The sequence below is a fragment of the Catharus ustulatus genome, chromosome Z (assembly GCF_009819885.2).
Source record: "Catharus ustulatus isolate bCatUst1 chromosome Z, bCatUst1.pri.v2, whole genome shotgun sequence".
NCBI lineage: Eukaryota > Metazoa > Chordata > Aves > Passeriformes > Turdidae > Catharus > Catharus ustulatus.
The window spans coordinates 2383658-2410363 of NC_046262.2; the positions used below are offsets into that span (position 1 = coordinate 2383658).

At 43.9% G+C, this 26706-nt stretch overlaps 1 protein-coding gene across 1 annotated transcript in view; it reads left to right on the plus strand.

The window, feature by feature from the left end:
• The window catches only part of ST8SIA5 (ST8 alpha-N-acetyl-neuraminide alpha-2,8-sialyltransferase 5), a 52194-nt gene extending 25991 nt beyond the window's left edge, over positions 1-26203 (plus strand). Inside the window, 6 exon segments of the mRNA XM_033085655.1 lie at positions 3752-3844; positions 6304-6390; positions 9647-9791; positions 11995-12107; positions 17088-17180; positions 19486-26203. Of these exon segments, the coding sequence (XP_032941546.1) occupies positions 3752-3844; positions 6304-6390; positions 9647-9791; positions 11995-12107; positions 17088-17180; positions 19486-19948 (994 nt within the window). The 3' untranslated portion in view covers positions 19949-26203.
• The last annotated feature ends 503 nt before the right edge of the window (positions 26204-26706 follow it).

The following is a 26706-nucleotide window of genomic DNA, read 5'->3' on the forward strand; positions in this document are numbered from 1 at the left end:
GCAGGTTTGAAATTTACGATTGATTTGAGCAGACACAGAGCAGTGAGTGCTGTGCAGTGCTCAGTGCCCTGGGAAAGCACAATCCTACATGCAACTGAGTTGTTTGTTGTGTTCTTAAGGTAAAGAATCGTGAATTCTTGTATTGGTTTTCCTGTAGGCTTGTGACCTTTAGAAGGATAAAAGTTATTTATGTTTCATCAGGGGAAGTGGAAAAATGCAGGGAGAGGACATTATGGTAGTGACAGATCAACTCTGTTTTATGGATAATAAAACTTGACTGTCATTCTTGTAAAGCCAAAACACAGACCTTTTCCACAGCAAAAGGAATGAGTAGTGCAGTCAGGTTTGTCACTTGTCACTAAATCAAGAACATAAATCAAAATAAACTGAACTACATCCTTGTTTCTTAGCTCGAGATCAGACTGAGGAGGATGATGAGGAGGACAGTTTCCATTTGTGCTAATTAAGCTTTCTGACAGGCAAATGTATCTTTGTTCACGGGGAACTACATGTTTTAGAGTGGGAGTTAATAGGCAGAAGGAACTCTCAGAGACCAGGGAGTGGGTGAGACTGATGCTTCCTCTGGGAAAGTGCGGGGGCCTGATCTCCAAACACTCCCTGCAGGACCAGACCCCAGCAAGATGAGGACGTGGGTTTGAGGGACACCTCTGGATGCTGAGGAAACCCATGCCCCTTGGACCTGGTGTGCAAAAGCTGCACTCGAGGAAAGCACAGTGTGAAGCACTTCTGTGGGAAGAGGTTTTCCAGCGCTCCAGGAATATCCTGCCGTGTCTGCAGCAGGAGAAATAGCTGTGAAGCAAATAAATAGTATGAAAACTCCTGGGAGAAAGACATGAACCCATTTTTCCTGAGTGTTGGCCAGCCACTGTCTTGAAAAACCCTTAGTGCTGTTGCAGCACCATTATTACTTGCAGCATCTGTGGCTTTTTGACTAAGGAGGGTTTAGTGGCTGGCTGGCTGCTCCAGTGGGGCTCAGGGCTGATGAAGGACATCCATAAAATAATGTTTATTCCACAGCTTGGGATCACTGAGCTCCCTTCAGTCAAGCTGGCCCCACAGCCAGCAGCATCTTCTCCCCTCTCTGTGCAGAATGACACTGCCATTGGTGTCACCCAGCCTGTCCCAGGGACCCTCCCTCTCCCAAATGGTGAATTCAGTGCTCCCAGGGGCTCTGTTGGGAAAGCTGAAGCTGTTGTGAGAGTTAGAGGCTTGCAGGACAGTCCTGTGCTTTCTCCATCTGTGAGCTCACGGAATAGCTCTACCGCAAACACAGCGTTGCCTCATGGATTGATTTCCTTTCAGATCCAGAAGTGGTTTATTTTTGACCCAATCCTTTCCTCCTTAACCTTCTGCTGCTTAGGCAACACAGGCTTTTTCGTTTCTATTTTTGGTTTGTGGATTGAGTAAACAGGCAATGATCAAAGGGGATGGCTGGAACACAGGAAATTTCATCTCCATTTCATAAAATGACATCTTTGACTCCAATGCCACAGGCTGAAGGCAGCTTTCCTGTGCTGTGGTGCTCCCACATGACAGCATGTGCTGTTTGACATCTGAGCTGCCTCTCTCTAACTTAGCAGCACAGCCAGAAGTGCACAGCAAAGATAAAAATAAATGCCAATCTAGATTTTTGCTCTGCTTATCTGTCCTGAGGCGCATCCAAGGTACTGAAATGAAGTGTTAGGTGACAGGTGAGGGTGAGGCTGGTAGGTGTTGCTCATTCCTGCACATCCTGAGAAGCAGGAGGGGTGTGTAGGGTGCTGAGTGTTGTGTGGGGGTGTGTGCCTGCCCCCAGGTACTGTGTAGAACACGCACACCCAGGCTGCCAGCACTGTCTGATTCAATGATCCAAATAAAAGGATTGATACTGCAAAACACAGCCAGAAAAACGATTATTTCAGAGGATTAAAACGTTGTACTGGTAGCCAGAGGGGACTCCTTCAGCCCTGGAAAATCCTGTGTGATCAGAAGAAATACTGTGGTGTCTAAAGAGAGATTTTGGTTTGGGAAGTTACCTATAGTACATCCACCCAGGGCTTTGGTGGGCTCTTCATCCAAACCCAGCTGAAACCTCCTTCACAAGTTGTTCAGCTCCAGACCAACAAGACAAGCACGTGGGAGATGTGCCAGAGCAGTGGATTACAGCTGCTCCTTAGAAAATGCTGAATGTCCAGTGAATAATTCAGCTGGAAGGAGAGTGCAAGCCTTTGGTGAGAGCCCAGATGAAGATTCATGTTGGGTCTCCCTTCAGGAAGTCATTTCATAGAGTTCTCATTGATTTTGGGATACTTTAACTACATAGTTTCCTCTACAAAACATATGAAAATTCTTTTTTGTTGCCTTGAAGGCTATGCAAACACTTTTACAAATAGCCACACTTTTAAAAGATGAGCTATTGGGTTTTTCTTTATTTGGAATTTTTTTGTTCTCCTCCTGCCACCTTTAAAGCATAGGCTTCCTCCTTTAAGTCTCAAGGATTGTGCCTTTCCCTGGGGTTTGAAAAAGCTGAGGTGTGAAAAACTCAGGGAGAGGTGAAGGAGACACCTAAAGCATCACTTGGCAGGACAGAAAAGCAGCACTTGACAGGACAGAAACATTCCCAGTAGAATGCAAATTGCTTTGGGAGGCTCTTGGACTTTTTCCAGTCACACACGGGTCAAACATGAATTTTGATATTATTTTGCAATGACACAAACCTCAAATATTACATTTCCAGTGAAGGCTTAAATAAAGCTTTTCCACAAATCTCATCTTTATATTTCCCATTGAAGATTCAAAAATTGAGTTCTTGGAGTTAGAGCCTTGTGAATTCCAGGATTTTAAAGGATCCATCAAAAGAGCTTCTTCTAGCCTTGTTTATAATACCTATTTCTCCAGGTCATCTTCTCTTAGTTTTTCATTGTCCTCTCAATTGTTTTATGGGTATGTGGAGTCTTAGGAATAGGTCTGAATACAGACTTCATTGATTATGAGTGAAACTGATGCAAAGTTTGGTTGAAGCCTTAAATCTTGTTTGCAATTTCAGTATAGACTCACTGAGTTCACTTGACAGCCTGGGCTTTTTCTTTTCTACCATTGAGTTTTTCTTCCTCTTCCTCTGGTGACTAAGGTAAAGAAATTAGCCAATAAAGTAAATACTTATGTCTATATTCTAATCAAGAATATCACTGTTATTTGTGCTGTGTCTGAGCATCCAAATCTTTTGTTCCCAAATTATTTTTTCCAGAATATAATCCCTATTTCCATTCCCTTCCAAACAGACCAAAAGAGTAAATCCCAGTGAAAAGCTCAGTTTCTCAGGAGCTATGGAATAGCCTCCACAGACAGGATACAACCTCTAGCACTTTAATGGCACTGTTTTTTCCAACCCAGAACAGTCAGGCACCCACAAGATGGGAACTGTGTTCCTTAAATGATCAGTGCTTTTGCCCTGACTTTCAGTTCCAGCTGCCAAGTGCTGATTGCTGGAAAAGGTACCTGGTCCTTGTCATTGCCTCAAGATATATGAACTCCTATAGGAATTTAAAAACTGGGTATGGGAGACTGTTCTAGGACCAGTAGGGACATCTGTGCTTTCCTGTGAAGAAACAAACTGCCTCTTGTCCAGGCAGCGCAGCCTCAAGTTAGGCAAAAATCATAAATGACAACTTTCAGCAAAATTCCGTTGATGTGCAAGACCATTTTTCTAGGCTAGACCTTATTCATGGTGTCTCTTCTTGTCCTTCCTCAGGTATTTTGAGTTTTATGAAGGACCTTTGGAGTACAACTCTACGAAATGCCTGGAATTAAGGCAGGACATCATTGAGGTGAAGGTCCTGTCTATGTAAGTATGAAATAAATGTAAAAAGTAGAATGATTTAGCAATAAAATCATTGCTAAAAAGGTTACTTCTGAGGCAGGCTGGAATGGTATCTTACAATGACACTGTCAAAAGATGCAAGGCTCAAGAGATCACATCAACAGGGATCTCAGAAGGGATCCTCAACCTTCCCCTGTCTGTGCAAGCAGTGTTTGAATTTGATCAGAGGTCCATTTACAAAACATGGAAGCTTTTCCCATACACTGAGGCATTTTGGTCAGGCCCAGAATTATTGCTGGAATTAAACACAGTGTTTATGATATCCTATTCCCAGTAATTAAAGAGCAAGAACAGCCAGACTGACTCATGCAAGTGTCCATCTAGCTTAAGGCTCTTCTATTGACACTGGCCAGTAGTGAAAGCTAAGAAAGGAAGAAAATGCTCAGCCCTTCCTGATAATAAATACTACCTGGGGATTGTGGACTGGTAGAAGGAGTCCAGACTGGAGTAATCAGAGTGGACAACAGATCTTTCTATTAATTTGTTTAGATATTTTCTGAGCCCATTTGTATTTTTGACCTCTTCAAACAGCAGAGAGTTTCACAACTCAAAACTCCTCAGTGAAAAGGTAAGAAAATGTGATTCTGGTAAACAATAAAACATCTCTAAATTGTGTTTGGTGGTAATAAGTAAGTCAGGAAACCAACGAGTTGAATGAGATGTATACATGAAACCACAGCAAAAGGAACTGGGTGAAAAAAGTGAATTTGTCAGGGTGACAGTGCACAGTTGGGTAATTTTAGTGTTGCCTTTTTGCATTTTCAGCATTTCACTGTGTTTAGGTGCTTAGATTATGCTTAATCCCTCACCACTTCTAAAGCCAGTGGTTTAGTAATGTTACAGGCAAAGCACGAGGTCTGCAAAGTGCACTGGGAACGTCAGCTCAAAGTGCAGCTCCACAGGTGCATAACATTTGGCAGCCAGGGCTACAGAAAACACAGTTTGTTGCTCCAGGTCTGCACGAATCTGAGCATGTCTCCCTCACTGACTTTGCACAGCAAAATGTAGGTTATGTCCTTGCCTTCTGCACTGGATGGAGGGTGCACGAGTAACACACTTTGCACTGCCTGCTGACTTGCAGCACTTAAAAATAAATAGGAGGGGTGAGAATGTCACACTTCTGCCAATGTTCTGCTGAAAATGGGGAGTTCTGAATTGCCCTTTTTTTTTTTTTCTTTTTTTTTTTCTTTTTCTTGTTTTTTTTTTTATTTTTTTTTTATTTTTTTTGCATACTTATCAGAGGACACAGACAATTCCTCATTTTTCTTCATCTTACCCAGTGGCCCAAGGAAGGTAGTGGATCCTGCTCAGCTAGATATGAGTTACCCTTAATTCTACAGTAGATGCCATTTGGCATTAACCCCTTTTACTCTGCTGGTCTCTTCTGCTGCTCTTGATTCAGATGTGCTGTGTTTCCCAAGTCAGCCCTTATGGTAATGGAAGATTTCCAAGTTAGTGTGCTCTGGTGGGCCACAGAAAGTACAATATGACCTAATTCCTTCCTGTAACTTCCTCAGCCTGGGAAATGCTAGGTTCTACTCACATTAAATATATAATTATCTTAAAAGTCTTTGCTTTATTCAAACATTAAAAGCCCTCAAGCCTGAAGAGAACTCATTAAGACCTATCAATCTAGCAGAAATCACAGACTTCCAAATTTCTTAGCTAGATCATGCAGTTGCTTCCTACCTCCAGTTATTTGCAAAGCCTTCATTATCTCTGTTGTCCAAACGAACGAGAATATGTGCGAACTTCAGTGAGGAAGTTCTTGGAATTGGTGATATCATCAAAAAATGAGTCATCCTGTGCCAGCCCAGATGAAATAGGAGTGTTTTGTTGTTTTTGTTTTGTTTTTTTAAATGTGACTACAGGTGTATTGATTAGCAGAGGAGGAGGTAGAGATCTTTGTGTAAAAAGCTTTTCATTTCCTCGTACCATCACAGACTCCTGTCCCTACACGTGAGCTCACAAATTGTTCATAAAATGAATTTACCTACAATGCTTTGCTGTAGGATCTCAGAGATCAAGTTAAACTCATCCAAACAGAGCCTTATTTGGCCAAATGAATCCCCTTTTCCAATACCCCTATCCTGGGCCATTCTTCTGTAGAGACCCATCTGTTTCCCAGCAGATTTTGGTAGAGAAGATGCTTCTTGCTCAATATTTCATTTTTTATCCTGAAAATAATGGAGAAAGCCTATCACGGAGAAGAAATCAGTCCCAAACATAAATTCTTGCATACAAAGGGTTTAAAGTGGCCATGTCTGAGCAGAAAAAGGAAGAAAAATCATAAATTTTGTACTGTCTAGACTGACTGATTTACCCCACCAATTTGGATGGTACTCTATCTGCAGCTGTTTTAGGAAATTATGCCCTTGTAGTAAAATTAATTTTTATTTTTTTCTTTCTTTTTTATATTTTAGGGTGAAACAAACTGAATTGTTTGACAGATGGAAGAGCCTACAGATGTGCAAATGGGAGATGAATGTCACAGAAGCCAATTTATTCAAGTAAGAATGGCTCACATTAATGAGACTGAGTAAAATTTACTTTAGTTTGAGTTTAGCTTCCTGCAGAGAGATCAAAATTTCGTATGGATAGCAAGTGCAAGCATGACAACATTTGGAGGGCCATCCTTTTGAATAAATGTGGATTTTTATCCCTACTTTAAAAACAAACAAACAAAAAAAAACCAACTCAGCATCAAGAATGAAAGAATGTTTTCTGGCACATGGAACAGTCTCCCAGGAAAGGCAAGGAATTTGGTATGGGAAAGACTTCCAAGTGTTATTGGGCAGCAGTGAGGATGGAAATGAGATTTAGTGGCTGCACCTAACACATCAACCTAATTCTGTGACTTGGAATGGTAATATCACTGGTGATACTGCAAATTTGGCCTGCAAAATACTCAAACTGGTTTCTTCTGGGTGTTTTAGGTACTGTCAAACCTTGGTTATGACTGTCCCTGTTTGGTTTTGTTTTTTGGTTTTTTTAATGGCTTCTCAGCTATTACACATTTTCTACATATTTATTCTGGTCTTCAGAGACCTCTCTGTTTCTGTAGTGTTCTGTCTTTCAAGTAACTTCTCTGCTGAAAACACAACTTTTGAAACTGTGAAGGCAACAGTAGATTGAAGCAAAAACAATTTTTGAATGTTATATATTGATATATTCCAGTGCCATATTTGAGCAGGTTTTGAGAAAACAAACGATTTCAGGGTAAGTGCTGTAGACTGAAGTCTGCAAGTCACTGGTACAATTCAGAGCTGTTGTTTATAATAAGGCCCCCAGCTTTATCCCAAATTCTCCTGCATGATTCCAGGAAATAGCTGTCTGGAGTTAATGAGAGAATGTGAGAATGCATGTGCTGAGTTAGTCATTGACATCTTTAAAAATAACATTATTAGTCTCAGGCTCATAACAGTTTCTCCAACGTGATCTCCACACCTAAGTTTTTTAGGTGTTGTTCTGGTTTTTTTGTTTGTTTTTGTGGTTTTGGGTTTTTTTGTTTGTTTGTTTGTTTATTTTGTTGGTTATTGTTGCTGTTGGTGGTGGTGGTTTGGGGATTTGTTTTGTTTTGTTTTGTTGTTTTTTTGTTCCCCTGTATTTTTCCTGGAAATTACTTGATAGGCAATTATGAGAGCCCGTTTTCAAGAGAGGAGTGATTCAGTATTACAGCTCATTATTTTAATAACAGCTGGAGTGAGAGGAGTAATGATTGTGCCCAGAGAGCAAGCAGCCCTTTGAGGTAGGGAAAGGAGCCCTCTGAGGTTTGGAGGCCAGAACAGAGGTGGGAGAAATGAGGAAGGACTATCCAGAGACCACCAGGAGGACCATCAATCCATCTCAGGCCCCAGCAACCAGGACATTAAACAAAGAACCTTTCTCCACCCTGTGCACTGAGAGAAAAAAGAGATTAAAGACTCCTGTCACGGCCTGTACCTGCCTGACTGATATATCACTGCTCCAGGAGCCTTCACTGGCACCCAGATGGAACAAAATCTTTGTCAGCTGCTTTCAGGAACAACAGTAGTGCTTGCAATTGAAAAGAAAAAAAATGTCTGAAGTCTGTTTTGTCTGTGTTCCATGGGGCAGAGACATCAGGGCAAGCTGCTGTCCCTCAAAAGCAAACCAGGGTCTCTCAGGTAGGAGGGTGTTTTAGGAGAAGGCTGAAATGTGCAACCCTCTGAGCTGTGGGATTTTGAGCTTTGCCAGTCCTGGACCATCATGTGAGATGGGGACAATCCAGCAGATTTTAAATGACAGCTACTTAGGCAGCAGAGAGGGAGGAAGGGCAAAAATCACAACAGGGTTTGCATCTGGAGGTTAAGGAAAGCAGTTTCCTTGAGAGTTTTCTTCCATCAGACATCAGGCATTCACATAAAGGACTCTGCCTGTGGAAAACCAGCTGGACATTAAGGAAAAACATCTCTTCCAATTCCTTAAGGAGCAGCCAATGATGAGGTTTTTCTCACATCCCAAGTATAACAATTCAATTCCACTATCTGCTTGTAATTATTTTTGCTGTTAGACATTATTCATTGACTTTTTCAGTCTCATTTGCAGCCGTGATCTGACAGTCATTTTGTGCCATCCTGCATGAGTCAAGTGTGTGAGAGTAATTGGGCATCACTGAAATGTTTGCATAATTCTCTATTTGCTTTCTGGTGCTTGTAATAAAGCCCATAAAGAAGACTGGCTTATTCTTCCAGCTTACAATATGAGGCCACACACCCCAGAGGCAAGGCATTTAATCTGGGTTATTTGAGAGCCATTTGGCTTTGTCTTCATGCTTGTACATTCACCACGACACGTATTTTTCATTAAAGGTATCAAATGCATTTACTGAGAAATAAACCATCTCTGGAATAAGAATGAGCAGAAGTCAGGGCTTTCAGTGCCACCAGGAAAAGAAGAAAAGCATTCAGGGGAGGATGGGAGCTGGGAAAGGGAATCTTATTTGCAAAGCTGCTTTTCCCATTTACATTTCATGTGCAACATGGCAAAGGGATCAGACCTGAATATTCTTTCTCTCTTACTCTGAGTCCCATATTTGGGATTTTATTTGGTTCCTGTTTGCACTGGAATTTCATCCATTTTGTCAAATTACCATTTTGGTAATTTGTCTGAGATTTTGGAGTTTTAGGCAGGACCAGTTTGCCTGGCACCCACCTGTCAGGGCCACATCACCTTCCTGATGCACACATGTGCAAGGCCAAGGTCAGAACTAAGAAATTTTGAAAGTTTTTTTGTTGTAATCAAAGCGTGCTGTGCTCCACAGCAGTCTGGTACGTGGGGCAGTGTCTTTGGGTATTGCTGTGTTTAAATACTGCCCTGCCATATTTCCACATCCCCAGAGGGATTCTTTAACCCTTACATTTCCTGCCCAGTGAAGAGTATATAATTTATAAATGTTGAAGATGTAGAGAGGGACTAATTCACTCAGGTGGTTTTGCCAGGATGTTGGAAGCAGAAGTTCATCTCTGAGGACTAAAGAAGGGCAGAATTTGCACATTTATTTCCCACAGCCTAGAAGAGACAAGTACAGGTGTCTCATTTACTCTCTTTCTGTTTTGCCATAGTTTTCTCAAAGAAAATTTCACCAAATCTGAAGTTTTCTGAATGAAAATCCAGCAAACCACTGTTTTAACCATTCTAGAGCTAAAAAATTTTTTTGGTGAGAAATGCCTTGTTAGGAGTAACAGCAATTGCAAATCCTGTACCATGCCATCAGCTCCTTGATGTTATTTCTTTTTAATTTCACAGGTCTACTCTGTCAAGGTGTTGCAACGCCCCATCCTTTCTGTTCACCACCCAGAAAAACACTCCCTTGGGAACTAAACTGAAATATGAAGTGGACACGAGTGGAATCTTTCATATCAACCAAGAAATCTTCAAAATGTTTCCAAAGGTGCCTCTGCCCATTTGTAGGATCAGTTTCACTGTACTTGCTGCATTAGGCACTATCCTATAGCCAAGCATTTAGCATTTGTTTAACATTTGTACAAAATTCACTGCTTATATTTTGAAAATCTTTACCTTTGATTCCATATTTTAGATGATTGTCCTGTTTTCTGGTGGTCATATGCAAAATATATGCATGCACATGCATGCATACATATATATTTATATGTATATGTATGAATTTTTATTTGTCATTTCCTGCAGGATATTACTGACCTAGGAGGAAAGCGGATAATGAAGTAAGAAAATAAATAAAAGAGACACTTATTGATCAGAACTCTTTCAAAGTATAATATTCACATATAATAAATCCAACATTTGGGAGAATGCTGGATATGCTTTTGGCATGATTATTTTATAATTCATACTCACAATTACTATTTTTATTCTTATTTCCGTTTGCAGATAATCTGTGAATGGGCTTTGTAATTTTTAAATGTACTCATCATGATGATTATTCAAAGCCTTTCCACCAAATGACGCTTGACCTCCAGGGGTATTCAAGGTTATAATCAGGATATAATCTGCTCTGCACATTCCTGATGTGCAGGAATGGGCTGCAGATTTATCACGAGGCACACCCCTTCAATTTACAGCAGCATACTTGGAGGGGGTAGCTGAAATTTATCCCTTTTGAAAAGCCAGATGTATATACAGGTTAAGTTTAGATTTGTGCCATTGAACCTGTCCTTCAAGGTCCAACCACTTGTAATCTTTGGCTTTCTGAGCACTGCTGAGAGGCAGGGAGGTGCTGTTATCTGAAGGTGCACATGGGGAGCTGGGGGAGAAGCAGGGGAAGGGATCGGATCCAGGAAAGCACTTTGGCATCTGGAGATGTGCAAAGAATGGGTACATCTAAGTCCAGGAGTATTATCCTCAAAATCCTGCCTGATTAGGCAGATGAGCACATGAAAGTCTGAGAGCCTGAGACCTGCTAGGAGTGTGCTAGAGCTGCTGGGGTGTTTGCCCAGGTGTGATCAGGATGCTGTGAGGGCGTGCCAAAACGCCTTTGGGAGTCACTGGGCAGTGACCAAAGCCACCCTCTGCACCCTCAGCACCCTCAGCCTGGCACATGTGGGAAATAAAGGGCTGGAATCACAGCAGCAATGCTAAGCATGGGCACCTGGATTCTGATTTCCCTTCCAGGGCTGCAGAGTCACTTTGTGTTAAGAAATCACTGCATAAAGCACAGACAGCTCCATATTTCCTCTCTGTCAGACAGCTGCTGCTTTTCTCAGACAGGTGTAATTGCATGCCCTTTTTGCCTCATGGCTTATGGATGCTGTGGAAAGATCCTGGGAATAATCACCCAGAAATGTCAAGCCACTCCTGCATCCCTCTGTAGTTTGCAGCATGAGATTATTGATAAAATATGTATGTACCAAAAACGAGCACTCTCATGCTTATATAAGCACATCCCTACATATTCATAAGGTGTAGCGTGGCTCAGTTCTGCGTCACAGCCCTCTCACCCTAACAGCCCAGTTTGTTCCCAAGATGTGATTTTCACTCTCTCTGGCTTCGGCAGCAGCTGCACCTCTGTGTGTGAATTCTGCCCAAAGATTACAGGAAGATGAATCCTCCACAAGTCCAAAAAGGTGCCTGCAGTGCAAAGGCTGATTAATAATAATTAATACTATTAGTACAATTAGAGTTGGTAAGCACTAAAGTTTGGGCTGCTTTCTGTGATGTGCTGTGTGACAGACTCCTTGGGCTCTACTGGCTGCTCCAGAGCTCTGTGTGCAGCCTCCCAAAAGCAGGACACCGGAGCCTGAGGAGCCAGCAGTTTGCAGGCAGCTCAGGAAACAGTGCCTGAGCTACACTAATTTATGGTTTAACATGGAAATCAAAGGGGAAAGTAAATATCTAAAACTGCTCCTTATGTCATTGAACCTGGGAAAAAAGAACAGGTTATTGGTTTTTTTTTTTCCCACTTGGGTTTGTTGCCTGTGCCATCTCTAATTGCACAGCAGAATATCCCATCACTTTGTGAATACAGGGAGTGCTGCACCCCAGAACCAGTGCCAACATCCTAAGGTTAATGCATCAAGGTGCAGTTGCAGAGGGAAAAAAAAAGGAAAAAGTGAAAAAGAGACCTGCTGGCTCCGCATTTTGGGGTCCTTAACTGCTTCCTTGCCGTGCTGTTGCAGGACATGCCGTACCACCGCTCCCAGTTTAAGAGATGTGCAGTGGTTGGGAACGGAGGAATTCTGAAGAACAGCAGGTGTGGCCGGGAGATCGACAGCGCAGACTTCGTGTTTCGGTAACCACCACAGCTCCGTTCTTCTCTCTTTTTTTGCCTCTTCTAATCACAAATAGAACATTGCAAAGATATTCTCTCTCACGTGGAGACATGACATCTGCTAAATTGGCTGTCCAGCCTGTTCTTGCACAAAAAGATGTGTTTCAAAAGGAAAAAAACAAACACAAAAAGTCCAAAACATCTTACTTTATAATATTTTTTGTAAATTAAGCTTTGAGGAACTATTTCTCCCTAACTTTGTGGGGTTAATCACTGACTTATTGGCAAAGTCTGATGCTGTCTTTCAGGATATCCCCTGCCAAAGAGGTTGTAGATTTATTCCTCGATTGACATTAGCCTATAAACAGTGTCCTGTGAACCTGGGCATAATTTTCTGGGGCAGATCTAAGCCTCACAACCTCAATGGAGTGACAAGCAGCTTGGTCAGGTGTTAATATCTCACAGCTGATGTGCCTCAGAGGTGTGTGTCTGGGCTGGTGCAGAGCTCAGGTGCTCAATAACAGGACTTAGTGTAATCAATCAATCAATCAATCAATCAATCAATCAATCAATCAATCAATCAATCCAGGGCCTCCAGAGTCACCAGAATAACTTTACAGGTTAAGTGTCTTTATTGCTCCTCGCTATATGTGGAGTTATCCAGGTTTTGCATAGACTGGGATGTCCCACGACGAGTGTCCCTGGATAAGAGAGTCTAGCAGCAGTTTTATAATCCTAAATATATATGAGAATGATTTTTTTTGTTATTCATATGCATGACTAATCCCTCTCTAAATCCTGTTAAGCTCTTTGCCTGGGTCATGGCATATGACCACTAGCTCACAGATTCATGACTTGCTCACTAGAAAAGAAAAATCTCTTTATTTCAGTTGGCCTATTTTCTGATCTAGGGTCTGGTGTTGTCAGTTTAGAATAACTATGCATAAAATAATTAATTCTTTGACATCACACTAGCAAAAATTAGATCAGATTTTGGTTCAGTGAAATCTTAATTTAATTTGGCATCATATGAGAAAATTTTACAGGTCCTATATTCAGTATTCATTGTTTTCAGACCCTTTTGTCTGCCTCTTGTTTCAACTTTGCAGAAAACTATTATCTTAATTTTCAATGAAAAAAAGTCTGTGAGAAAGTCCAGGCTTCACATAACTTTTTTCTTAAAAGCCTAGTGCACTCCATATGCATTTAATACTTACTGTAAATTCTGTGCTGTTGTGTTGGATCTCAACCATGAGTATGGATGAAAGGAGAAGCCCATGTGAAACATGGAGATGGCAAGTTCTTAGGCAGAAGCTGAAATCTCATTTATGCTTAAGGACTTTTAGTAGAGGTCCTGTTTTACCACTGCTACTTTTCCTTGAACTGGTTTAAAAAAAAAGATTATTAGAGAACTCAGGAATTGGGTTTTTCTTGGTAATAGCAACAATGAAATAGAAGTTTAGTCAGAACTGGAGTATGAATATATCAGTGCCAAAGAAAACCCTGGTTTGCCTTCTCCAAAATGTGGATTATGCAAAATGATGTGCCAGTGTTTTAAAACTCGAGATCTGCTGGCATCACTTTTAAGGTAAAGCTTGCTTTCAATGTCAGGTCTGAACATATCTGCTTTCCAGCCAGCACTCCAACAAACTATCAGGAATTATCATCTTGGTCATCAGTGAAATAATTTAAAAGTTTTCACAAGCTGCTTATGGAGCCCTGATTACATTCAGTTATATCTTCAGGACACCTGGGAAAATCTTTGTTTGTGGCCAGCAGTGTGCAGCCAAGATTGTTCTGTGAAGTAAATTCTGAAAGCAATTAGTTATAGTACAATAGAATACAGTAATTTCACGAATACAAGCCGCACCAATTTGACCAAAATTTTGGTGGAAACCCGGAAGTGCGGCTAATATTCCGGGGCGGCTAATCTATTAACAAAATTCTAAAAGCTGCCAACACGGAAGTGAGAGCCCGCGGCAGCCCCAAGCCAAGCTGGAGCCCGGCCGGCCCCGGCAGAGGTGGGAAAGCCTGGCAGAGGCGGGGCCAGCAGTGTCGGGGGCGGGCGGCAGAGCCTGAGCCAGCAGGGCGGGGGAGCCCGGGAGAACTGGGGCTAGCAGCGCAGGGGAGCATGGCAGAAGCAGGAAGGCCGGCGGGTGGGGCTGCCTGGCAGCGGGGGAAGCCCAGCAGAATCGGGGCCAGCAGCGTGGGGGAGCCCGGCGGTGCGGGGGCCTGCAGTGCCGGCCAGGGCGAGGAAACGCGGCGGCGGTGCAGACGGGAGGGGGCGGCCGGCGAGCCTGGTGGCGGCGGCGGCAGCCCTGCCGGCGGGGCGAGCGAAAGCGGTGCTCGCGAAAGCGCCGCCGCCGCTCGCGGAAGCGCCGCCGCGAGCCGCGAGCCGCGAGCCGCGAGCCGCGAGCCGCGAGCCGCGAGCCGCGAGCCGCGAGCCGCGAGCCGCGAGCCGCGAGCCGCGAGCCGCGAGCCGCGAACCGCGAGAGCGCCGCCGCGAACCGCGAGCCGCGAACCGCGAGCCGCGAAAGCGCCGCCGCGAACCGCGAGCCGCGAACCGCGAGCCGCGAACCGCGAGCCGCGAGCGCGCCGCCGCGAGCCGCGAGCCGCGAACCGCGAGCCGCGAACCGCGAGCCGCGAGCCGCGAGCCGCGAGCCGGGAGCCGCGAACCGCGAACCGCGAGCGCGCCGCCGCGAACCGCGAGCCGCGAACCGCGAGCCGCGAACCGCGAGCCGCGAACCGCGAGCCGCGAGCCGGGAGCCGCGAACCGCGAGCCGCGAGCCGGGAGCCGCGAACCGCGAGCCGCGAGCCGGGAGCCGCGAACCGCGAGCCGCGAGCGCGCCGCCGCGAGCCGGGAGCCGCGAACCGCGAGCCGCGAACCGCGAGCCGCGAAAGCGCCGCCGCGAGCCGCGAAAGCGCCGCGGGGCGGGCGCGGCGCTCGCGAGGCGCGGCGCGGGGCGAGCGAAAGCGGCAGCGGGGCGAGCGGCGAGCCCGGCGGCGGCAGCCCTGCCAGCCGGGCGAGCGAACGCGGCAGCGGGGCGGTGCTGACGGGAGAGGGGGGCCAGCGAGCCCGGCGGCGGCGGCAGCACCACCCGGCCAGCCCCGCCGAGCCGTGGCGCTGAGCTGGGCCACCCGGCCCCGTCGACAACCATGAGCGGGCCGAGCCTGCCTGGCCCCGCCCCGAGCCAGTAAAGCCCGCTATGCCGCGATCCTGTTACTAATTGGCCAATTTGTGAAAGCTGCGCACGGATTCTCGCGACGAACGAAAGTGCGGCTAATATTCGGGGTGCGGCTTATCTATTGACAAAGACAGCAACATTGTCGAGGCACCGGGGGTGCGGCTTATAATCCGTGCGGCTTGTATTCGTGAAACTACTGTATATAAAATACACACCAGAATTGCATTTACTAGTAGTTATTGTCTGTCTCCATCTACTGGCCAGAGCAGAGCTCTGTGGTGAAGCACTGGGTGAATTTAGAGATGGGACTGCTCTCTTGGTGGGGATGAGTTTTTGGAGTCTCATGGCAAAAGCACAGTTTGAGCAGATGGGCCCATTTTTATAAAGCTTTATCACCTTCAACACATTCAGTCCCTCTTAATCTTGGTGTGAATTTCCTGTTCAGAAATGTTGAAGCTGATTATTTGAAAACCTGCCTTGAAGATAGTCTGATAAGCACAGTGCCCAGTGCCAGGTGGTCCTGGGGGTGCAAAAGGACTCGAATTGCATGACCCAGCAGAAGAAAGTGCTGGAAATGGCATTGACTATGGAAAGGATAGCCAAAAACTATTCTCTGACCTAATAAAGACAGACTATCTGTGATGTGGATGTGAACCTTTAGATTGTGAGAAGGACTTTGAAGGAATTCTGCGCATTCTTCTGCTCCCCAAACTGTCCTCCCTCTTTGAATGAGGAAATATCCTGACAGCTGAACTGTGGTATTGTGAAAACAATAAGCATCTCTTACCCTAAATACTATCACAGTTTTCTTCCTGTTTCTGCTCAACCCTGTTCTTCAGAAATATGAACAACTTTGAAAATTAGGTGCAGCAGTGTTTTTGAGATGTGGGGGTCTTAACAGTGATGGTTTTACTTGAGGCTTGCAAAACACTTCAAAAAGCTTTCAAAGTGTCATTTGCTGCCTAACTCCAGCTTAAACCGAGTGTAAAATCAGTTGCCAGGCCATGTTCTATCCCTGAAAACACATGCTGAAGTTTTTTTCCAGCTGGATTTCCTTTGGAAGCAAAGACAGCGTGGTAGCTTGTGAGTGTGTGTTTCAGTAACTGCAGCATCTCTTGAGGGATGCTCCAAATTCTGTGAGATGATGTATCTAGGACAAGGCCAAGGTGAATGGAGGTTGGGCAAAGTCAAGTCTTGCAAGTCTCACAAGTTTGCTTCCAATAACTTTGATGTCCTGTGGTGAACTTGTGGAGTCGGAATTGCTGGTATCACACTATGTTGGTAGTTGCTTATAAATGGAAAAGGAAGTAAAGCAGATAGATTGGGATTAATTACATCTGGATTGATTTGTCTCTTGTGGAACATTTCCCCTAAATTCTCCTGGGTATAAACCAAAGCATCTTAAAGGCAGTGTTTTAGATATAGTTTATTAATTATTGAATACATCTGAGCTCCTGCTCAGCAAGCCTTTGATTTTATAGGCTGATTGGCCTTGGAGCTTCAATCCATTTTGCATCCTAAACTGCCAGAATAAATAGGTAAATTGCTATCAAGGATGCAAGATCAGCATTTGCTACACTTGCAAAGAGAGGTTATCTCTCACAGGTGAGGGAACAAGAGAGGTCTTTGCACAGCCCTCAAGAATTTGTTAGATTACTGCATAGTTTGGGCATCACCATGTTTTGATGCAATTTTAAATTCTGACTCTGTTTCTAGATTTGTTGCTTGGCAGAAAAGCTTAAATAAATTATATTTTCTAGTCCTGAAAAGGCGAAGGACATTTTTTAACTTTCTTACTAATTTCTCTCTTTTATAGATGCAATTTGCCTCCTATATCTGAGAAATACTTCATGGACGTTGGGGTGAAGACAGATGTCGTGACTGTCAATCCCAGTATAATCACCGAGAGGTTATTTCTGGGTTTTTTGTGTTTTCATGTCACTCTTGATTTCCCAAATCTACCTTAAACTTAAGTCTGTTGCACAGATTTTTTTTCCCCCAAATCCTACTTGATACCATCACTATGAATCATACATTTCATTCTGAACTAAGTAACAAGTTGTAGAAATGTGTTAAACACTTAAACCCGCACTTTGATGATAGAAAATGGAAAGGCAATGAGCTAAAATTAAATTAACAGAGCCATCCTTCCCCTGCTCTGCTTGCAAGTCCCAGTCAAACATCTTAGAAACATTCAGGGTGAAAGAAACTGGATCCCACCTGATGTGTGGAAGTCATAGAATCAGTCATTAACATTGGAAAATAAAATCATCAAGTAAATAAAGTAACACATATTGTCACATGTTTAAAAGAAATGTCAGTAAAACATTACTGTAGACAGGACTGACTAGGTAATTTTAATTTTGAATTTGTTAATGCCCTAATGCTACCTTGTGACATATCTGGGACCATGAGGCTCATTGTTGCTTTCCTTTCTTGATGGGGGAATGTGTTTCTTTTCTCAAGAAACATGCAATAATTGGTTTGATTTTAAAATGTTGCAGTAAGACACTTGCTAGACAGTTTTAGACACATGCTAGCTTTGGCATTTGCCACTTTTTTATACAGCTCTGCACTACATGGTGCACTACAGAGCTTGGAAAAATTACATACTTCTAATAATACCATGAGAAGCAAGACATGTTCAGAAGCATCCAAAGGTTATGATAAATTTTTTTATGCCCTGAATTTTACCCTACATTTCATGCTGATGCAGTAGCTACAAATCTAAGTACGTACATTCCTGTCGATAACTGAAACATCATCTCAATTATCCCTGTGTCAGAAATATTTATAAATACAGAAAAAATAAATATAGAAAATATAGTATAGTGGGGGTTTCTTGCTGGTGTTATAAGCTACTCACCAAAATCGAGTAGGTCAATCAATAAGGCAATTTATTATTTATAATTTATTATCAACGTTTGTTGATGAGGAACAGGCAAGCAGTGCTGGGGATGTGGGGAGTCTGCTCTGCCAACACGTCTGTCCCAGCCCTGGTCACTGCCCCTTTTATAGGCAGTTTCTTGGTGGCCTGTGACATGACCACTATACTGGGGTACAAGTGCTAGCCCAAATATGTTGGCTAGCACTCAAGCAGCAGTGGCTACAAACCCCCACCAGGTTTGAACAAGGTTTGAACATATTCTCAGGTCACACACCTAGCAAGCAGTGACAAGCCTGCTCATGTCCAAACAAACTCACATTTTCCCTATACATAAAAGTGGATACAATTCATAATTATAGTGACAAAACAATAAAAATATATAAAAGCAAAAAACCCCAATAATTTACAGCAAAGAGATTTAAACAAATATAATGAAATCTGAAATCATTAGATTTTCCTTTGTCTCACGTCCATGCTTTACTTTGGATTCAGTATCCCTGTTTACATTGATTCTATGGTGTATTCTTAGAATTACAGTAAATTCACGAATACAAGCCGCACTGAGAATAAGCCGCATCTCTGGGTGTTGGCAAATATTTCGTTTTTTGTCCATAAATAAGCCGCACCCGAGTATAAGCCGCTCTGTCGTTCGCAGCGAGGACCCGTGTGCAACAAAGTTGCCAAATACTAACAGAACCGCGGCAGGGCGGGGTTTACTGGCTGAGCTAAGGCTGTGCAGGCTCGGCCCGCTCGGGGCTGCCGATGGGGCCAGGTGGCCCAGCCTGGCGCTGCCGCTCAGGGCTGGCCGTCGCTGCCACTGTGCTCGGTCACCCCGGCCCGGTGCTGCCCCACGGTGGCAGGCAGGGATGGAGCCCCCCTTACTCCCGCGGCGGTGGGCAGGGACGGAGCACCCCGCTGCCTCCCCGAGCTGCGGCCATGGCGGTGCTGGGCCCCCCCGTCTCTCCCCCGGGCTGTGGCAGAGGAGGGAAGGAAAGAGCTCTCCCTCCTCTCTCCCCGCCCCCCGTGCTGCCTGCGGGGAGCCAGGCTCCACCTGTGGCGCAACAGAGTAACACTTTGTAACAATCGCGAAATGCCGGCTTTGCAACTGCTCGGCTGGGCACCCTGGCTGGCACTAGTGAGGTTGTAAATGTCAGAAAATTATTCACATATTAGCCGCTCCTGAGTATTAGCCGCATTTCCGGTTTGGGAGTAAAATCTTAGTCAAAATGGTGCGGCTTGTATTCGTGAAATTACTGTATATTAATCACTACATAACATCTCACACTGGGAACGTGCTGGCCAATCTCTCACACCCTCTCCCCTTCAGATTCCACAAGCTGGAGAAGTGGAGGAAGCCCTTCTTCGACGTGCTCCAGGTGTACGAGAACGCGTCCGTGCTGCTGCCGGCCTTCTACAACACGCGCAACACGGACGTCTCCATCCGCGTCAAATACGTCCTGGACGACTTCGAGTCCCAGCAGGCTGTTTATTACTTCCACCCCCAGTATCTCATCAACGTCTCGCGCTACTGGCTCGGCCAGGGCGTGCGGGCCAAGCGGGTCAGCACCGGGCTGATCCTGGTGACTGCGGCCCTGGAGCTCTGCGAGGAGGTGCACCTCTTCGGCTTCTGGGCCTTCCCCATGAACCCCTCAGGGATTTTTATAACTCACCACTACTACGACAACGTGAAGCCTCGCCCCGGCTTCCACGCGATGCCCTCGGAAATATTCAATTTCCTGCACATGCACAGCAAGGGGATCCTGCGGGTCCACACGGGGACCTGCAGCTGACAGGCGTGGCAGGAGCTGGGCGGCCCGTGTGAGCTGTAGGAGGTTTTGTTACACCCCGAGATTATGCAATAATTGTTTGATATAAATGTCCTCAAGGCATTGCATCCCATAAGATCTAGGATACCAGCATCTTTCCTGCTAGCAGAGTTGGGTCCGTAACAGTGTAGGAGAAGGAAAAACTTCTGTGCCCCAGGGTACACGCTGTCCCTGTCCTGGAAAACAAGTCAGATAAGAAGCACATTTACAATACATTTAGGGATAAATAGAGCACATTAATATATTTATCATTTCACATGGAGAAAAGCACCAAACTTTTGAGGAAAAAACAGTGATGGAGAATTTTACCATAGACTGTATGACTTTACATAGGCTTCTGATCGAGTACCTTGGGGTATTGCCAGATTTTATTGAACACTCTCTTCTCTGGCCTTTAGGTTTTTGAAAATACTCTTTAGCATTATAGCTTAATGGGGATATATAACTTAAAATCTTTGTTCTGTAATGTCACAAAGTGTTGATCAAAAATAGCAGATAGATGTGCTAGGAATAAACAAAAACACTTTATGAATTTTTTCAGCCAGGATAGACTAGAATGTTGGAGTCCCACTCACAACAACAGGTGACTGTGCGAATCATGTTACGATATTGTTTTAGAGATTATTTCTTCTTCCTTCTTGTGTCTTGCATTTCTGTTCTCTTCTGCTGATTGTGCTTCCTTTCTCCTTGTCTGTGTTGCTTTCCTTCTGGCTAACACATGGCAATGTGTGCACTTCCTCCTACAGCCACCATCTCAGCATCACATTGGAGTCCTTGCTGAAGAAACAAACTACTTCACAAGGTTTTATTGAGATGAAGAGCAAGGGGATATATGTAATATAGTTATATTTTGTAAGTTGATTTTTTGGTTCAGCATAAGATAGAATAAACACATTTCCTCGTGGATTTTTATTAAAGACTTCGTAAAAGTATCTGAATGTTGACTCACCGTTCTGCAGGTCGAGTTAACACTTTCAGGTATCTGTACTAAGCTCACGTGAGGAAATGGAGTTAAAATTCAGAGAAGTTATTTTGTGGCTTAGATTATGATGCTTATTTTAAAATTATGCATTTTGAGATGTCAGATGTCTTAATGTGGCGTTTTTGTACATTGAGAATGTTATTAGGATAGTAAAAGGGCTGGTGGTGTGTTCTTTAAATGTCATCAGTGTAGCTCTGTAAGGTATGCCAAGCCTAATTTTTTGCCTGCTGCAGTTGACAAAATCCTGAAGGAGAAAAGATGCCACAAGTTGCTGGAGTTTATTTTGTTGTAGCAGGCCACTGGTATATGCCCTCCCGTACTGGTGTGACAGAGGAGGGGGTTTGCTGCTTCAGCTGTGCTGGCATAGTTAAATTAATAGAGTTTCCCTGTCTGTGGTCTTAGTCTGAAGTACTAGGGCTGTTGCCTTGTCTTGTCTCATGTAGATTACAAGATCTTTGATCAAGGATTTGAAGTCCTGTATGAGGGATATTTTTTTATTTTGCAATGGGAGGAGAGGGTTTAAATCCAAATGTGGGTTTGGATTTTGATTTTGTAATGCATGAATGCACAAAGCTTCTTTTAAAAGCCTCTGTGCTATGCTGAGAGCTGTGCAAATTGCTCACACTGCAGATAAAATGATCACAAAGAAAGTGAAAGCACGGTGGTCACCATTTCAAAAGTCCCTGCTGGCCAGCAGTGGTCTGGATGGTATGTGAGAACATATTTAATTTACACTAGACTCCTGAGGTCTGACTGCTTTAGAAGTTGATGAAGGTGTCAGAACTCACCTGGGAAACACCAGCCAGGGGCAAGTGAAGGACCAGTGCTTAAGCTTAATATATTGTTTGTGGTGTTGTGTTTTAGGTCTTAGATTTACACTGCGTGTTATTGAGCACCCCCTCGTATTGTCCACCTGTGAAACAGGCAGCACACCCAAGAGCCTGCAGGTGAAGTGGTTCCCTTGATTCAATATGCAAAAGAGATCTTTGTCTTTGCTGTGTTCTGTAAATCTGTGTGCAAAGGGCTTTGACAATGAAGTGCTGTGATGAAAGTGCTATTTAGAGAGCAATGTGACACTGCAGGTTGGCCGTCTCGCTGTGCATTAAGTTTTATGATAACAGTAATGACACTGAAGCTGGCACTTAGAGCCCTTACTCCTTATTCTGCCTGAGTCTGGGGCTAGTAGTGGCTTCAGGTTTGCTTTGCTGCTGCTGCTCTGCTGAGGTTACCTTCTTTAGTAAGAGGTTTTTCTTTACCATGGTGATCGAAGTGAACAAAATCAGCTGAAAGGAGTCTGGTACGTTGCAAAAGGCACTTCAAAAAAGATGGGAAAGCACTTGAGAAGCATCCATATGTCGATAGAAATAGTGCAAATCCCTCTTTCTAGTTGCAAGAAATCCTTTTGGACAGACAAAAGGATAAGCAAAACTGCATTTACAGTTAATCTGTAATTACAGGGTCACAGACATTTCCTTTCCATTGTTTGCTTCATATAAATGAGCAATGTAAATTCACTGTAATTAGTGCAGTTTTACTGTGTTTAGATTTTGATTGCTTATAAATCTATAGCTACTATATTTTTTTAATGATAATAAGAAGTGTGTGCAGGATACTTGCACATATGCACCAAAGGCCCAGTCTTGCCAAATTTATCTGAAAAGAGCCCCCATTCAGGTGGGTGGGTATTTTATTTGTGTAGGGACTGCAGAAACAGGCCCAGATATTTCTGTGAAGGTGTACATAGGTGTACAGGTAGATGTAAGGAATGATTTGCAAGCCAGAAAGATAATTAACAAAATATATATAAAATAGTCTTTGAGATGAAATGCAACATGTTCACTTTCTGATTAATTTTTCAGGTGTTGTTCAAAAAATGATTGCAAAACTATGGCATTTGTCAGAAATGCCATATGCAGAAGGGCTTTTGCAGAAAGAAGGACCCTCCTTGTTTTCTGCCATCATTCTTTTGTGTGCTGAGCATAAGAAAATATTCTTTTGACATCAATAATTTGTCTGAGTTTGGGGCTGGTTTTGTTTCCCCTTCTCCCATGTGGTCAAAGCTCCGAATGTCCGGTCTTAACCTTTGAACAATGGGATATTTGAGTGCTAAAGAAGTGACTGTCAGGTGTGTTTGCTGCAAGTAAAGGATGTGTGTAGCACGTTGTGCTTTCCCAGAGAAAAGGCTTCATGCCCCAGAGAAATTCCCCCCACCAATAATTCTGATCAGTCCATGAAGAAAAGCTGTCTGGTACCACATCCTGAGCTGGAGCTGTAATCTCAGCTCTGCTGCTAAGGATGTGAAGCCTGAGACAGGGAGAGAGAAACTTCCATGGTTTAATCCCCAATTCCTCACATTATTTAGGAGAATCCCTTAAGAAGTTCCTGATATCTGCACACACTGGCAATGCAAGTTCAGTTGGAAATCATAACTAGGATTGCTTTGTCTTTATTGTCAGGTCAACAGAGGAGGCTTATGCATCTGCCAGTGCTGTCATCAAAGGGAAGGAAGTATTTAGCTGGAATAGTTTAGCTGATAGCTTTTGATTTATGAAATCCAACTTTGCTGTTGGACAGAATGGCTTCAATGGCGAGAGGGCCATTATAATATTTTAGCATATTTCCTGTGATTGCAACAGAGCTGTCAAAGCCGGCTCATGAATTGCAAAAGGGAGAACCACGCCGTGGCAGCTCCTCCTGCTGCTGTCTCAGGGAGGAGAGGCACTGTGCTGAGCAGGTCTGGGCTCTCCTGGAGGAGCAAAGTGAAGGGAATATGGGAGACTGCAAGCACAATGGTGCTCCAGAGCCTTCAGTGCTGTGGAATAACTCAGAGAGACAACAGATGAAGTTTCGCAGCTTGCAGCTCCTCCAGTCCTCGAAAAACCCACCCTCCTGCAGGCTGGTGATGAATTAAAGGTGACTGGGGATGGCCAGATGTAGTAGATGGAAGGGAACCAGCCCCAGGAATAGTGTCTCTGTGGGTGTCTGGTGAATCAGTGCAGCGCTGCTCAAGCCTTGGAGGCAGGAGCGCTGGCGGTGACGCAGCTGCGTGGGTGCGCTGCCCGTGCTCAGCCCTCCCTGCAGCCAGGAGCAATCTCTGCTTCGTCTGGGGGTGAAACTGGGGTGGGACACACACTGAGATGTGCACAGGGAGGGACTCTGTCCTGTCTGACATTCTGGGGGCAGGTGGTTTGTGCACCTGTCCGCTTGGGTAGTGAGCGTGGAGGGCTCTGGAATGGGAGTTTTTCCTGATCCCACCCTATTGTGAGTGTGCAGGGAGTTTTGGAGCTTTTACAAGTGCAGGAGAAAGGAAACAGCAAAATTCAGCAGTCCCTAAAGGGCCAAGCTCCCCGGGAAATTCCCAGCGAGCTGGAGTTTCAGGAATAAAGAAGTCAGTATTTATGCTTAGGGCCTTTACAAAATCCAGTGAAGTGTGTGGAAATTTTGGTGTGCTCCAGGAACAGGCCTTAATCATGGGCAAGAAGAGCAGCCCTTTTTTCCCTCTCACTTGATTTCAGACATGCTTTTTATTATGCTTTAGATACAGTGCTGCAGCAATACCATGTTTTTAATAGTGTGAGTAAAGAACTTGTCTGGAAGCAGAAGTGTTGTGACTGTCACTCTCCCTTCCAGATTTCATCAGTTCATCTTTTCAAACTCATCTATGCAAAGCATTTCATCGTGGCAGTGTAAATCATAGACGAGCCCTCTGTACCTGACAGTGTGTGTGTGAACCACAGGCCTCAGGAAAAGAGGGGTTTTTTTCTGCTTGCTTTAAAATACCAGCATGGAATTTGTGATATGAATGTGTTCAAGGCAGGATGCAGCCCACGACCTTTGAAGCCACCACACCATTCACATTTGGGTTCAGCAGAAAGAGAATTAAGGCCTTACATCAGTGTTTGTAAGTCAAACCAATAACCTGCATCTCCCAAAAAACCTTCCCAGAGTATTATTATCACTTTGTGTCTTGTTATCATCCTGTCTAATGTGGGTGAGCCTGCTTGGCATCCTGTGTTGTCTGCATGGTATTAAAAAAGGAAAAAAAAAAAAAAAGATTCTACTCAAAACTGAAATTGTACTTAAGTGCTTTTTAAAATAAACTGAAGGGAAATCCAAATGTGCAAGAGGCATTAGGTTGAGGGAGCCTGGGTCCCAGGCTGCCAGCACCTCCAGTGCTCCCCAAAGCTCTGAGCATCCAAGAAACATCAGAAATGAGGGACTGGGCCATAGTGGGAAGCTTAAAGAAAGACAAATCTGCCTCAGTGCTTCAAGGATTGAAAGATGTAAATATGTTACCAACATGTCTGACTTTCTGTTTAGAAGCCATAGATGTTCTCAGTGTTTGATCTTTGGGTAAGCTGATGTACATTTTTAACTATTCACTGTAAAATGTGTTAGCATGTAAAACAGTGGCAAACTAAGCCAGAAAAATCAGATACTGTGTTCTCAAGATGTTTGTTGTACCTGAAACTGTCTGATGGACCAAGACACTGAAGTATCTCCAGTGCTCCATGCAGCTTGGGAAGACTCTGGTTATGCCTTCTTAGCAGTGTGGAACAGGCAGAATAAACCCCCATTTGTTGACCTTGTGTTGGCCAAATGATACACACTTATGTGTGCATTTGAGCCTGTCCCCTTGGAGATGAGGAAAGGAGGAAAACTCCCTTCCCTGCCTGGGCCAGGACAAAAATCCTGTTATTTTTGCTTCATTTCTGGGCCTCAAAACTCTGCATTGAGCCCATGTAAATTGTACTGAACAGCTGCTGCCTGCTGAATATATCCCTGTTTCTCACCTGGTGGGAAGCAAATACTTAGTTTGGGAATACTGGAGTAAAACTTTGTGTCTCCATTGTAGGGGAGCTTGGGCTATGACAAAAATAAAGCTGTTTCATGTTTGCTGTTTCTGTAAGGCACTGGCAGAGGGGGTGGAGAAATCCATGCAGAGTCAGGTTGGTTTTATGATGATGTTAATCTCTCGTGTCCTTTGCCTGACCTTTATTTTGTCAAACTTACATCCTGTAATTTTGGCTTATAATTGTTTCTGTAGCTGTACTATGGTTGTGGTAGAAAGCCTATCAATTTCTGTAAGCCATAACTAGAACAGTAATCAGGGTTTTCTTGGTTTGTTTTATTTTTTTTTTATTTTTATTTTTGGTTTTTTTGGTCTGTGTCACTGTGTTCGAAAGATGATTTAATTCTATTGAATAAACAAACAACTTTAACAGTTTTCTGGGAAAGGCAATCTTTGAGCCACTTATTGTGCCTTCAAACTGATTTTGTATTTTCTGCTGTTCTACGTCTCTTAACAGGGGGAATGGGAAGCTCAGCTGGTAGAAATTGGTTCACAAAACTAAAAAATGCCACTTTGGAATTATTTAATGATATAGCATCATTTATAGATACATATAAAAGTATATTTAGGGTTATGCAACCACACAAATTGAAAATTTGGTGTTTTGATCACTGAATATATAGTATGTGTTCAGGATTGTTTTCCATAAAATATCTAAACACAGTGAGGTAATTTATTGCTGGAAGTAGCAATCTGTGCACAGGCAGCCTTTGAAAAGCCTCTGCAATCCCTGGGATTTGCTACTTACACCTTCCTAACAGCTCTGTCCTTCACTGCCTTCATCCTTCACAGAAAATCATCTTCTTTGGATCTCGTCTGTCTTGTTCAGCCTCAGCCTTTCAAGCTTACACTTCCACCAATATCCTCAGAGAATTAAAATACAGATGT